At 34.8% G+C, this 14,965-nt stretch overlaps 2 protein-coding genes across 2 annotated transcripts in view; one reads left to right on the top strand and one right to left on the bottom strand.

Moving 5' to 3' along the window:
* The window catches only part of LOC131737716 (N-acetylated-alpha-linked acidic dipeptidase 2-like), a 21,142-nt gene extending 15,042 nt beyond the window's left edge, over positions 1–6,100 (top strand). The window contains exons 12-19 of the mRNA XM_059028494.1: positions 267–330; positions 453–520; positions 852–943; positions 1,275–1,365; positions 2,009–2,273; positions 3,122–3,203; positions 3,726–3,818; positions 4,249–6,100. Of these exons, the coding sequence (XP_058884477.1) occupies positions 267–330; positions 453–520; positions 852–943; positions 1,275–1,365; positions 2,009–2,273; positions 3,122–3,203; positions 3,726–3,818; positions 4,249–4,438 (945 nt within the window). The 3' untranslated portion in view covers positions 4,439–6,100. The remainder of the gene's footprint in view (positions 1–266; positions 331–452; positions 521–851; positions 944–1,274; positions 1,366–2,008; positions 2,274–3,121; positions 3,204–3,725; positions 3,819–4,248) is intronic.
* LOC117405190 (cysteine and histidine-rich domain-containing protein 1-like) lies at positions 5,334–14,965 on the bottom strand. The gene is made up of 11 exons (XM_034008052.3): positions 14,647–14,965; positions 13,048–13,097; positions 12,280–12,336; positions 11,930–12,087; positions 11,431–11,534; positions 10,585–10,643; positions 9,589–9,659; positions 8,348–8,453; positions 7,841–7,960; positions 7,476–7,538; positions 5,334–7,270 (listed from the first exon to the last, which is right to left on the bottom strand). The coding sequence occupies exons 1-11, from the start codon at positions 14,708–14,710 to the stop codon at positions 7,106–7,108; spliced, it is 1,017 nt and encodes a 338-aa protein (XP_033863943.3). The 5' UTR covers positions 14,711–14,965; the 3' UTR covers positions 5,334–7,105.

The following is a 14,965-nucleotide window of genomic DNA, read 5'->3' as shown; positions in this document are numbered from 1 at the left end:
TACAGACTGTTGGGTCAGACATGTATGACTGCCAAGACTGGTATGACACGTCCATAGTGACTGAATAGAAAATAAGATATAGAACGTCAACAGCGAGTTTATCCAATAATTTATGTTCTACAAATGATTGTTTAGGGCATTGATCTGAAAATGTAGGTCTTCCATTGCATTGTTTAAAGATATAAATACATAATTTTTATTGTTGTTAAAACTATAATAACAGGAACAAGTATTCTAATGTTTTTTATATATTTTTTTTCTGACAGGACAATGCCAAAATACTGCAAGAAAGAGCGGTTGCCTATATTAATGCAGACTCCGCTATTGAAGGTAACTAGTTTTGCCTAAACCATCTGAACCTTTCCTAATCGAGAAGATGCATTGTCCAATGTGTTTGTCAATTGCCATATTAGCCTTAGCGGTTTGTTTTAAATGTGTTTTTATTTTCACAGGTAATTACACCCTGAGGGTTGACTGCACACCGTCTCTCAACACGGTGGTGTATAACTTAACTAAAAAGGTAATTGCATGTTTTTGGTATTAAAATTATATGTACCAAGACTGTTAGTTTGAAAATATTGGTGTAGCTCATCAGTCAAAGAAACAAGGCCGTCACCCAATATTATAGATAGCATTAAAATAAATGGTTTTGTGTCACAGGGATATATTTTAATGAATGCATGTCCTTTTATGTCACACTTTTATACTGAGCCCAACCAAGGGTGTATTAACATAAATATGCTGTTTTAAAAAACAGACTATTTCTACTTACTTAATCTGTTTGGTATTTGTTTATACCCTATATTGAGGGCCAGATGGGGCACAGTTGTTGACGGTGTGTTTTCTCCTAGATTGACAGTCCTGATGAGGGCTATCATGGTAAATCTCTCTATGAAAGCTGGCACCAAAAAGATAATTGGACTACGTATCGGGATGCACCCAGGCAAATACATTTTTTTTACTTGCATACAAAAATACTGTGTTAAACACTTTCGACTCATACAGAAAGATCACCCAACAGTGTAATTAAATAGTTCAATATTTTTACTGTGGTAGAGGTGTCATACCTCTGCAGCCTTGATGAGACGCATTAACAAAAGTAAAAATAATTAATATTTGCGCAAGAAATGGCAACAGAAGAGACAGGATTCTGGACTACTGAGATCCTGTAAGTGCACACTGTAATAATTCACAAACTCACAGTTGCCATTTAAGGAAACACATGTTATTAATTTCTACTGTGTGATATTAAAAAGGAAATCCCCTTTTTTTAGGATCAGCAAGCTGGGATCTGGCAGTGACTTTGAGGCATACTTCCAAAGGCTTGGGATTGCCTCTGGAAGAGCGAGATACACTAAAAACAGGGTGAGTGTGTGAAGCCAGAGCAGCTCACGCTCCTTGACATTCTTGGAGTTGTAGTTGACTGAAGGGGTCTGTATTTGGTAACCAACCAGATTTTAAATTGCAGTTCTAAGAATGTAAAATGTCTTATATATTGATTGCAGGGTGACATAGTATTTGCTTGCTGTCGGTTACAAGCAAAAAGACTTGGTGGTCTCAATCTACACCTCATCGGACGGACAGTTGTGTATTTACAAAATCATCATACAATTTGCTAAACGTGTCGTCTTTGTCAGGTGTCTCAAAACAAAATGCCAATTTTTGAATGAGTCTGAGCGCGGCCTGTATTAACCCATTAAGTGCCATTGTCCCCATTTGATTTTTCTGGAGCATTTTTAACTGGCATCTACCTGTTATTTAAATTTGATCTAACTATATTATTTTTTTTAACTGCAAAAAATTAAGTCTAATGTTTCAAATTTCATAAATACGGCGTGCATTTCAATTTTGTTTAAAGAAAAGTGTACAGGCTTGCTTGAGGGGCGATGTCAGGTAGCTCACATAGCAACTGCTTGCACCTTCCATTCTGAGAGGACTGTTTTCAGCTGACAATCCAGCATCTTTAATGGGCACCTTCATTCATGAAATGTATTATTATTTTTTGCAGAAAACTGAAAAATACAGCAACTACCCTGTATACCACAGCGTCTATGAAACATTTGAGTTGGTGGAAAGATTCTATGACCCGACCTTTAAACAGCTCTTAGCAGTGGCTCAAGTCCGTGGGGGGCTGATTTTCGAACTGGCTGACTCTGCATTGCTCCCATTTGACTTCAACGAGTATGCAGAAGCATTGAGGACCTACGCAGACAGCATATTCAGCCTGGCTAATAAACACAAACCAAGTCTTCACACATTTGAAGTCTCGTTCGGTCAGTCAAAGAATTGTCTAAAATGGGAGTTTTAATAAGAAAAATCTCTGTGAATGTGTTATTTTTATGCATAGAAAAAAAGCAGTATTTCTAATAGTTTATAACTTGGAAACAAATGTTCTCTTGTTGTAATATATAATAACTAAGACTGTGTTTTTTTTCATGGTTATCACGGATTTCCATGTAAAATGTAGTTAGTTTCCTGTGAAAATCCCCATTTTTGAAAGAATAGTATAAATATACATATTTTGATCGCTTAAAAATAAATACAGCAAACGTTTGGCTTTTTGAAGCACCGTGCTACACTGCATTTAGGAACCTGTCAGCTGGTTCAGTTTGCTTCCGGTTAATGATTGAACACACTGTATAGAGCTGCACAATTTCTTTAAAATGTCTTCAAAGAAAAAGACACCAGCTGCTCAAAGATCAAATCTTTCTACTAAAGATCTCTCTGTCAGGTACAAGAAGGGGACATTTCACGTGTCTGTTATTTTTTTACATCTATTTATGTTTTTATTGTGTTTGATAATTCACTGATAGTGAGAATAGAAAACAAAAAATGAAAATCTACAATTCAGCATTTTTCATTTAAATAATTAGGAACTTGTTGCATAATAAAAAAAAAGTGATTTTGATGCTTTAATGTACATACAAATGACCTATTTTTAGACTGAAGTGCCGTGAAATAAGCCATTTATTACCATGGGGAAAAATATAGCCCTAATAAGTGATAATAGCATTGCTGTGGTGTATTATGAGGTAATAACGGAACTCCGTCAATAAAGCAAGTAGGAGAGTAGGTCTTGTTTTATAAAATATTCAGTTAACCTCTGTGTTTATTTTTTAAGATTCACTTTTCTCAGCCGTGAAAAATTTCACAGAAGCTGCGCAAGATTTCCATGTTCGTAAGAAGCACTTGGACATGAGCAAGTAAGCCTTTTAGGCTTTATGAACTGAGCTCAAATTGATTTACTGATTGAGAGTTATAAAGGAATAATTGAATGATAATAGATTTTTTTTCTTTTTTGGGGGTCATCATAATTTCATATTAACCCAACAGCTTAATACTGTTTTGCTTACATATTGATATACATATATTGTTTACTAAACACATAGTACATTTTCAAGAGTTTAATCAGGCACAATGGTTTTTACCTGCTAGATTACAAATGACCAGGTCAGTTATCTAAGGGTAATTCATGACCACTGTGAACAATATAAATGAGGACTATTTAATAATGTATTTCAAGCTGCTAAAGTTAACTTTTAGTGGGCATGCACTATAGAATAATGCAACCTCTACATACAACCTGACTGAGTGAGAAGATCCCTCTACATGATTAGTATAACTACAAACTGAGTACAGAAAATTTGAATATTTATTATAATATGGAAAAGGCCATACACATTGATTAATATAACTTTTTTTTTGTCCTGTACTTTCCTTGCTAGCCCCATGGCACTGAGAATGGTGAATGATCAGATGATGTATTTGGAAAGAGCATTCATTGATCCTCTTGGATTACCAGGAAGGCCATTTTATAGGTAAACAAAGTGTGATAACAGAAAGATATACTTGTTTTGTACTGACTTAAAAACAAAATATCCAGACTTTGAAAAGCTCTTTATTATATTGTGTTTGTGCTGTTTATACCCTATGAACTGTTTTTTAACCTTTTTTTCTGCTGTCGATTTCAGTAGTTAGAATTGAAGCTTTGTACATTTGCATTTTGGATGAAAAATCCTTGATTAAAAAAGGGGCATGCAATAACTACATCCAACCACTTGGTGGCAAGGGTTTTGGTCAAAATGTGCTAATCAAATGTTTTGGCTCGTGCTTACTTCAGTGTAATGTACTAGTCTATAATACTGAAGAAGTCAGTTGCCAAAATGTTTGCCTTTTTGATTTAACTTTACCTAGAATGCTGATGTGTTTTTAAGTTATGGAGTAACTGGTGTACTTGTATCTCTACAGGCACATTATTTTTGCTCCAAGCAGCCACAATAAATACGCTGGGGAGTCTTTTCCAGGAATTTACGATGCCATGTTTGATATAGAAAATGCAAAAGACCAATCAAAAGCCTGGGAGGAAGTTAAAAGACAAATCTCCATCGCAGCTTTCACAGTGCATGCTGCAGGCATGACTCTCACAGAAGTGGTGTGAAAAGGAGGAAAGAACGCTAAAACTACAGTGTGCACTAACTGACATTGTTTATGAACAGAAATTGATAATCCAGTAATTGTCTATGCATATACTGTATATTAGAACTGTTGTTCTTTCTTTTAAAATTAGTTTCAAAATGTCTTCCCACACTCCAGCACTCATTTCTTTATTTTTCTTTTTTTTTTTTTTTTAATACATTCAATTAAGTGAAGGTGCATTATCAATGATCTGGAGTTTACACTGAATAAGCTATTTATTTATGTATACATATTTTCACTTCTAGGGCATGCATTTTGGAACCAAACTTTTTATTTTAGCCTGAAGGTTCTAAAATTAAAACTTGCCATTTTGAATGTAGTAATAAATTCTGAATGCTACCTGTTGATCATGAAGTCTTTTAAACTCACACGATGGCAATCTATACATGAAGACAAAGTTGAGCATCAGGGAGCAAAGTTGGTGATATTTTGGTTTGTTTCATTAAATCAAATGGAGGCTTTGTCACAAATGTATTGCTCTTGAAACACTTTTTAATTTGTTGGATTATTTTATATAAAATTTAACTTTTACTGTAAAACTTATTATTTAGCATAAGTCTTGAACTGACTTAAACTGTGCTGTTTTTTTAATGTGGTTGTTAATGGCTTTGTGTCAATAAAGATTGATCAAGTGTAAAACTAGTATGCACGTAAATGTTTACATTACTAATGTTCTAAACTCGGATGTTAAAACCCATTAAGATGTCCAGGTACACTATTTATTTACACTCTAGAAATGGTACCTGGGGTATGTTTAATGCTTGGTTACTTGTTCCACGCATGCATTTTAACAACACATGGGCCAATTTGATATACACCCTTTTTTTTTTTTATTAATAAATACAGAGACCCCAAAACAGAATATAATTACACTTTATTTTATCAGCTGTAGGAAAAATAAATGCGTCTGAAATAGAAAGGAAAAACATGCATGGAACAGATGTTCCAGGGTCTTAAAGTGCACAAAGCTGGACATTTCCGCATGCACGGCAAACAGTACTTTTAAGCAATTATATACTGGTAATACCCTAAAAATGCATTGTGCAGGAATAGACTATTTAAAAAACAAGTTAAATTATAATAGGTGTATCTAGGTCATATTATACATTTACAGTTAGATGGATGTTTCTGCAGATTCTTCATCTGAAGACAAAGTACTGCAATTCCACTACCATTCCCCATGCTCTAAATACAGTAAGCCAATTAGCTCAGAATAACAAAATCAGAATAATAAACACACAAGGAAAGCAGTGATTTTCTGCAGGATTTGTTACCAAACCTGTGTAGTTTTTCACAAGGTGTTTCCACTGCCCAGCATAATCAAATGGGGACCATTTTCATTTTACCCATAATTAATTCATACAATGCTGCAAAGTGTAAATAGAGCAACAATATATATTACAGGACAAGCAAGACACAACTAATGCTTATTGATGGAGCTTTGTATCATGTAACTTCTTTGGTACAATATGGGAATACAACTGTAGCAGGGAGATACACAGGGCCCTGCATAGAATGCAGTCTTTACCCTTGAATGGAAGGCAGGCATTACAAAATGTGCATGGAAAGAAAAATGTAGTTCTTTACTGTTAATGAATAGTAAAAAAAAAAAAAAAAAAAAAAATCTCCCAGAATGCCACAGCTATCCAAGAACACAGATTGACTGGCAATCAGTTAAGGTAATGCACCTGTTTGTAATTGAACAAGCCAAGAAAGTATAAAAGGGCAGGTTTCAAAGACAATAGCTGTCTGTGTGAAGGTAAGGACCAGTTTATAGACCTGAATACGGTTCACATTAAAACAAAGTTGTTTGTTAAAAGAAGTCGTGTTCCCACTGGAAGAAACACAGAACAAATAAACATACAGGTACCATCCTATTTAAAACCATACTTTGTTGTCGAGAGTGTTTTATCCAAAGACAGTGTTAGGAACGCAGAACTGTGTTCAAAGTTATACTGTAAATAAGCTTTATCATAATTTGTAATTACAAAAATGTTTTTTCCCCCCCATTGTTTATGTATAATTATTACTTTTAGCAAACAATATGAAATGCTAAACTGAAATGTGTAATATTATAAATGAACTAACTGTTGAAATGACTGCTGCGTAATAAAATGGTATTCACTTTTCTGTTGAATTTTTCTGACTCGTTTCGAATCAAGTTTTTTTGTGAATTTGTAGCACACTGAGGATTCATTAAATCAACAATTTATCTGCCCCACACACCACTTTTAGCCAAACAGACACTTTAGTAAGATTTGTAGAATTAAATCAATCAAAAGGTGACATCGCACAAATGTTTTAAGTCCTGATTAAATGCTCAGCAAAGTATCTTAAGAAAATGAAGAATTACAAGCTGATGACAATAATCTAGGTTTAAAATAAGTCACTGTAATAGTACAAACATCACTGTCATTTCTGTACACTCAAGCTAAGAATACATTTTTATTACAGGGTGTTTCAAAGTCTGGAATCACAGGCCAAACACCAAGAAAGGGTGTAATTTACACATTCAAAACACTGTCCATCCACATGTGTAAAAAAAGTCAGTCCTTTCTTCCAGGTCCAATAAAAGTAAGTCTATGGTTTCAGACTTTTAAAACATCCTGTATATTTTGTAGGCAGTTTGTTAATCTTCTTTGCAACCCTCATCAGCATCACCATTTTTCTTTGTTTCCTCCACTTTCGGGGGTGGTAGGTCAAGCCGGGCCCAGGTAATTGGTTCAGATTTCTTCATGGTGATCTCAATCTTAGTGGCTGTCATGTTGAGATGGCTCTTGCTAACATCAATAACCTGAGGGAAAGCAAACACATATTTTTTGTACTGTAAGAGACAGGATCTATTGTACATTAACTTTATCATGTGATATAAGCAGCAACCATATGATCAAGATGACCCTTGCAACTTCTATTTAACTTGGACTTCAGTGACGATTATTATGTAGGACACACACAAGCAAATAATTTATGAAACAGCATCAAATGAAATAAACACTTACTCCCCACATGCTTATTTTCTGTTCAAATTCCTTGTCGCCTTCAAATATTACATGTATATTTAGCTGTAATTAAAAAAAAAAAAAACAAAAAAAAACAGTTATCTTTGTAAACCCCCATGCAACCCCCAAGCGATTGTTAAAGCCCACCCGCCCCTAAATATCTTTGAGCACTCCAGACCTATTCAAAGGAAAGATGACTAAACTCAGAACTGCAGAACACTGTAGTATAATAGGAAAGACAACTGTGCTCCAAACAGCACACTAATATACTTATGTATATCTTTGTCCATTTTTATTTATTTTCAAGATCCTAGGTTCATTTTTTTTCTATAATGTTACTCTGTGTATAAATCACTGACACATACCACAGAGCTATTTGCATCCACATAGCTCAGCTCTGGAATCGAGTTTTTGGCATAGATTGTAATAATCACTTGACCTCCAGTCTGATGCCAATCAAATCTGCAGGGAACAACTTTCTTCCCCTAAAGGATAAAGAAATACTGTATTAAAAAAAAAAACACACGTTTGCAAGTAGGACATATACTATCCCCCTACCAACTGCAAAGTACCGTACTGTAATACAGGTTAAGCTTTAAAGAACCAGTGTCTAGTTACATAAACAGTTTAGTTTAATACATTTAAATCAATACCTTAGACGAGCGAAAACGTATCTGCAAATGTGAAAAGTAAGCTTAATAAAAGGTGTTTTATGCAAACAACCATAGGCATTGATAGTGAAATTAAAAAAGACTCAATTCCCTTGCAGATTATCTATACTTAATCAAAACTGTGTAACTATAAAGATGTATGCTGATGATAGAGTGCGCTTTAGGTGTAATGAGTAACATCAGGAAAATGTCCATACTTACAGAATCTTTTTTTCTCCATAAATGGTTTCCTCTTGTACAGCCTTCTTGAGCCAAAAAGGTGTTAAAATCTGAGGTTTTTCTTTTGCAGCAGCTATAGTACTTCATCCTTTAAAAGAAATACCATGAAAAATGAAACACATTGCAGTTATCTTCACCCTTAAAGGGTCAATCCATGATACTGCTTCTCAACAGTATAGCAATCAAATACAATTCTTTTCAATTTGACTTTTCCAAACCCTCTCCTGTGCAGCAGGTATAAAGACCCCACCTGACACCTATGACTCAGTGTGTCAGGTAGGGACCTAATAGCTACTGCAAAGCAAGTAAATTGGCTTCAACTGAATGAAAGTGAAAATAAAAATAGAGAGTCTGGAAAAAGCAATTCAGAGTTGAATTTTGTTGATGTGCTAATGATGGGAGGAATTTTGGATTTACCTCATTAAGCCTTATTGGTACAACATTAAAGCATATGAATTGAAAGCAGTTTGAGCTATTAATTAGGTTGTGGTTTTGAATAAATTATATATATTTGTTAGGACCCCAACCCAAAATATGCCCTCATCTAGATGGGGTTAATTAACATTTTTTAGAACCCTGAAATCTTTGTGTTCGGGATGTGGTTGTCTTGCGAATGACCCCATCGCGATCCTTAACCCGAACCCGATCTGTGGAAGACCATCCACCTCAAGCAGTGAGCAGCAACGTCACAGTGCATGTCAATCTCCCAATTAAAGCTACAGTACTACGTTAGCTGCGCAGCACACAACAAAGTACCATCATTTTTGCTGTATTCAGAATAAAACACAAAAAGCAACCTAAATATTCTACATTTGTTTAATTCTAAAAAAAATAGTAACATTAAAAAAAATAATCTGAATAGTGCAACTGGTCCAGAATGCTGCTACTGCAAGAATACTGACAACTACAAAACGGGTTTGTGTTAAGTACATTTTCTGCATTGCGATGGGGTCATTCGCAAGACAACCCCATCCGGAACACGAAAAGATTTCGGGGTTCTAAATTTAAATGAACCCCAACCCGAAGTGGTCAAGATCTAGATGGGACCATATTTCAGGTCAGGGTCCTAAGCTATATTAAAAAAAGAATAATAATACTTTCTTAAAAGTAGAGAATGAGGACAAAAAAAAAATATTAATCTTATAAAGCACTATACATTAAATAAAATAGCAATAAAACATGTAACATTTGTAAAATAATCAGTGGTGTTTAATAAATCTTACCCTTCATGAAAAATAGGAACACCAGGGTGAAACCAGCATGTCTCCTCATTGCTTTCTGGCCCAATAAAGGTCTAAAATTGAATGTAATGCAAGAATTTTACCTCTATTCCAGATGCACACTTAAATATTTATTGCTCCAAAATCATTGCCAACGGTCAGGTAAATCCTCCAGTAATCTTTAAAACAGGATTGAACGTAGGTGGAGGTTCAGGTCAGTCATGTGCCCGACTATAGCCAGAGCTGTTGTACATTAACCCTTTGCGGTCCTATGTCGGACCTGGTCCGACATTGCAATTATTCCTATCCGGTCCATTGTCGGACCCTGTCCAACATCATCAAAAAAACGCAAAAAACGGGTTTCTAGTCTTTTTTTTTCCGGAAAAAGCCGAGAAAACCATTCAATGGCCGAGTGGGAGAGACAGGAGCCGAGACAAGCCGATAAAAAAAACAAAAAAAAGGCGTATCTCATGAATAGTCATACTTGCCCCTGGCATCACATAGGGGCAGTCATAAGGAAACAAGCTGGCTGTTACTGTATCAGTGCACAGAGACTATCACAGACATTTGTAGAGCTTTTTTGAGATGTTATAGTAATAAAATAATGACTTGGATTGCATTATTGAGGAGTTTGGTGATAAAACGAGTGATCAGGAGATGCTTGATCGGTATGTACGACTATTATTATTATTATTATTATTTAGTTCTTAGCATATGTGAAAGCGATAAAGAACGAAAGGGTGGGGCGGGGCTGGAGATGCCTAGTGAGTGTTTTGTTGATATGCAGGGCCTTTTAAACCCGTTTGACACAGGAAAAAAATACTTTTAAACAGCGCGTCTAAAATTAACTGCGCGTGTGAAAATAAATTGGACCTGACGTGCACTTAATAAATGGACTGCAAAGGGTTAACGTTCATGAGCCATACATACACGATAATAAATAAATAAATATAAATTACAACTGAGCCGACAGAAAACATGTAGGCTGTATGTAATTACCTTTAAACAGCCTCCGTTTTTACACAAGGTTCCAACTTTTATTTCATCGCTTTCTTCTTCTGCAAGACAATGAACGTGTTAATTTGAAAAAGGGTAGATAAGTGGACTAACATATGTTTTAATACTGCACACTATAATCCTTATAAAGAATACACTTATTAAATTTCGACATACATGTGTCATTACTCACATCAGGGATGCAAAGGTTATGATTTTTGCAAACCGAAATCCAACGAAACCGACATTGATAAAAGATAAAGCCGAATTCATTTTTGCATACAATGAAAAAGCGTCAGCAGTCTCAGCACTAAGCTGGCGGCAGTTTTCGGGAGTGCAATGCACTTTTCTGCATGTAGACGGTTCATTTTAACTTCCCATAATTTTAATATAATAACAAATCAAAAGTTATGACAAGACTTGCCCAATTGCCCTCAGCAGGGATAACCACGGCTTCATACATAGTCTTGGTGGTCAGATGTCTAGGGCCTTTTTATTTTTTTAGGTTTGTTGATGAAAGGTGATGTGCTGCAGTTCTACTCAGATGTGATTTGCCACTGACAACCGACTTACAGTATTTCATTCTTTCCACATTGTGTCTAACGGTATAATATTTTGGTATGACTGGTGCAATAACACTGTCTTTAGTTTATTTATCACAGTTTAAAAAAAAAATAAAACCTTTTGTAATAATGGAATGTCTCATTCCCTTGGCTGAACAAATGCTGTTCGGTTTTACTGACAACACGTCAAAAACAGCTGGGAGATCTGATAAAAAAAAAAAACGAACCAATCATAACAGACTTGCACCCATAATTCAAATTAAGAAAAGTAACACATTCTCCTTACCAGTCTTTTCTGGCCCATTCTCAGCACTCAATTTGAATTTTTCCAAAGCCTGTTTAAGTGACGATGATACTTTCTGCTGTAGCCTTACAAAAGGTTCATCTGGACTGTCGGGAACATAAATTAACAGTTATTTTCAAGAAGAAAAAAAAAATTCAAAGTTTAAAAGAAAAACTTAGTAATAATGACACTAAATATAAAAGTTAATTTAATATTTAAAAAAATGCATACACCACTTCTCATTTCAAAAGGCAATTTTTTTTTTAAATTTCTGTTAAATGAACAAGGAACAGTCAATGTCAATAAAAATAGTAAAATTTTACATTCTGCTTTCTTGTCCATCTCAGATTTTATCTTATCGTTTACACTCCACATTCCCTCTAATAATCACTTAACTAAGCTGAAACATGCACTTATTTAAACTTAGATGGTTTTGAAGAGTATTCAAGGTGTTTTAAATAAATGTATACAATTCTATATAAAAACAAAACAGTTATCTTACCTTGGTCTTATTATTGAATCAATAGGTTTAGCTGCCTGGATGATATACTCGTTAAATTTTGGTTTCAGGTCTTCCAAATCTTTTTTATCTGATGATATTTTAACTTCTGGTTTGACAGGCTCAGGTTTTTCATTGCTATGCTGACCTTTAGTGCAACCCTTAAAATAAATTAAGAACAACAAATGAGTGATTAAAAATATATCTTACCCTTAAACTTTAAAACATTTAACTATGGAATCACTTTCAGCATCTTGGATCAGTGTGTATGCTCTGTTAAACGTGGTTAACAGTGTTGCTAACAGTTAAAGTTTCTGCCAATTCAAGACATTTCATTTAATCCATTTACTTACCGCAATACTTAAGAAGTCAGAGAAGTCTGTTGTCCGCCGTTTACAGCAGGACCACCCCTGTCAAAAACAGACAAAACATTAAACACACTGAACCATTACTTGTCACACTAAAGTACTCTGAGAAAATTCAATCCGATTAAGGATAAAACAAAGCTAAAGCAAAAGACTGAATATTTCAAAAATATTTGCAGTTTTTTCTTTTAGCTTGTTTAGTTTTACAAATGCTTGTGTTTTTTTTAAATAAATAAGAGAATAGTTCATATTACAATTCAATTGAGGGTAAACACAATCATTAGCGACCCTGGTGTCTTATCAGATGAGCAGATTATTGTAAAGATGGCACATTTAAAATTGAGTCAGTGCTGGGTGTTGCATTATGGTTTTTTTTTTTATAGTAAACTAGTTGGCTGTAGATAATTACAATCCTACTAGTAATCCTAGGATTCCTTACCAGTACAACAGTCACCTTAGGTAAAATTAATTTCATCCGCTTTTCTATGTTAAAAGTTCAACAATTTTACATGGTCATGCTTAATCTCACCTAAAAATACAAAATATGAGCTGTGCGCATACAAGACGTCTAGCTAAGTAGATAAGCTCTGACTTCAGGTTATTATGGTAGCCTCTACTAGTTCCTGTGCCTTTTGCATACCGTCATGAGAAAAGTCAGGCAAAGGGGGTACTACATATAAAACCACTTAATGCCAAAACAATGGGTAAAAATAGGCTGACAACACAGTGCTCTCTTTCAGCATAATTGGGAATTACCTTCAAAGCATCATGAAACACAGGAATGCCGGGATGGTATGTACAGCCATCTAGTGGAAGAGACATGAAACAAGAGACCAACAAATCAGAGAAACAATCATTGAAGAAAATGTTTTACAGCTATTTTACTGGATTTTAAGGCATAAGACTTTATATAAAAAAATTATAAAAACAAAACCCACTACAGGCAAGGAAGAAACTACAGTGCAAATTAAAATATTAATGAATTAGGATTATCAGAAGTTAGGCCAAAAAACAAATTTAATTATAAACTAGGCTACCATACTAAAGTTGTAATTAGGTTGTAGTCTATGGCTCCTTTTGCTAACCCTATGATTTGCCAGAGCAAATGCCTAGATTGATAAATCTCATGCGGTTTATAATAGTGCATTGAATGTACAAATTAAATAATTTCTTTCTTAGCAGACGCCCTTATCCAGGGCGACTTACAAGATATCACATTATTTTTACATACATTACCCATTTATACAGTTGGGTTTTTACTGGAGCAATCTAGGTAAAGTACCTTGCTCAAGGGTACAGCAGCAGTGTCCCCACCGGGGATTGAACCCATGACCCTCTGGTCAAGAGTCCAGAGCCCTAACCACTACTCCACACTGCTGCCACATTGATGCATAGATACTATTCAGTTCAACAAACACCCACAAATTATATATATTTATACAGCGGATCAGTTCTTAACAGATTCTACAAAAGGCTATACCTTTTACATGCTTTTCTAATGTGCACTCTATGCACAGTATGATAAAGTATTATTTTCCACAGCACTTACTGGCCGGGCACACTCGCTCCACCGTGCAAGTTTCAGATTCACCGAGGCCAGCAATATATATACTAGCTCAGTACAACGTCTAAGTGTAACGTGATTTATTTTTATTATTATTATTATTATTATTTATTTTATATTTTAAGTACGCCAGCACTGTGTCGGAAATGAAGAAACAAATATTCTACCATTGCATGGCTAGAACCTCATCGTAATATTATTTAATTTACACACAAAAATACAGTGTTACACAATTGTACTAAACATGATTTTTTAAAACTATGCCAGAGATGAAACAGGATTTTTTTTTTTTTCACAGGCTATATTAAAATGTTATGTTCAACGCATTTTCACATGGCCTACTTTCTTACACTAAAAATAAAAAGCACTTTCCAAGAGACAGGCAAGAAGAATGTAACAAACTTGTAACTTTAATTGTGTAAGTTAATGGTGCGGGACATTTGATTTCAACGGTTTAAAATTGCTTCCTCTGGTGACCTTTCCAGAAAATTCTTCCGGTAAATGCAGGATGTCGGCTGCATTTGTAGGTAGTAATGCTTATTAGTAATGGCCTATTTCATTAAAAAATAATAGCACGAGTCTGTAAAACACACATTTTGTTTCGTGTCATTAATTCATTATGAAAACTCTGCTTTCCTGGATCAAAGAGTATCTCACTCAGATACAAACAAACCGCACTCGTTCACATGTGGGCAGAACTACATTTCCAACAACAACAAATTGAACTGAAATTATTATTATTATTATTATTATTATTATTATTATTATTATTATTATTATTATACTCTTACCATCTTGGTTTTTGTCTGGGTCAAAACGTTGCCCGCAGCCTTTGTTGTAACACAGCAGAGACATACCGGTACTGGTAAATCTTTACAAAAAACCGAAACACTATTTTGTGCTATTAAAATATAAATAACGAACAGTAAACTGGTAATGTAACTGTTAACTGTATACAGTTTTCCTGGATGTTTAACTGACCGGTACTCAAGGTAAGAATGAATGCTTGGAAAACGTAAATTACTTCTTCCGTTCGTGGTCTGCTGTTCCTTCCGGAAATAGCCGGGAACGTTCGCGAAGACTTCGACTTCGGAAATAACCGTAACCAAT

This window comes from Acipenser ruthenus, chromosome 8, assembly GCF_902713425.1.
Source record: "Acipenser ruthenus chromosome 8, fAciRut3.2 maternal haplotype, whole genome shotgun sequence".
Taxonomy (NCBI): Eukaryota; Metazoa; Chordata; class Actinopteri; order Acipenseriformes; family Acipenseridae; genus Acipenser; species Acipenser ruthenus.
The sequence above is the reverse complement of the archived record's forward strand: the minus strand, read 5'-3'. Positions and strand labels throughout refer to the sequence as shown.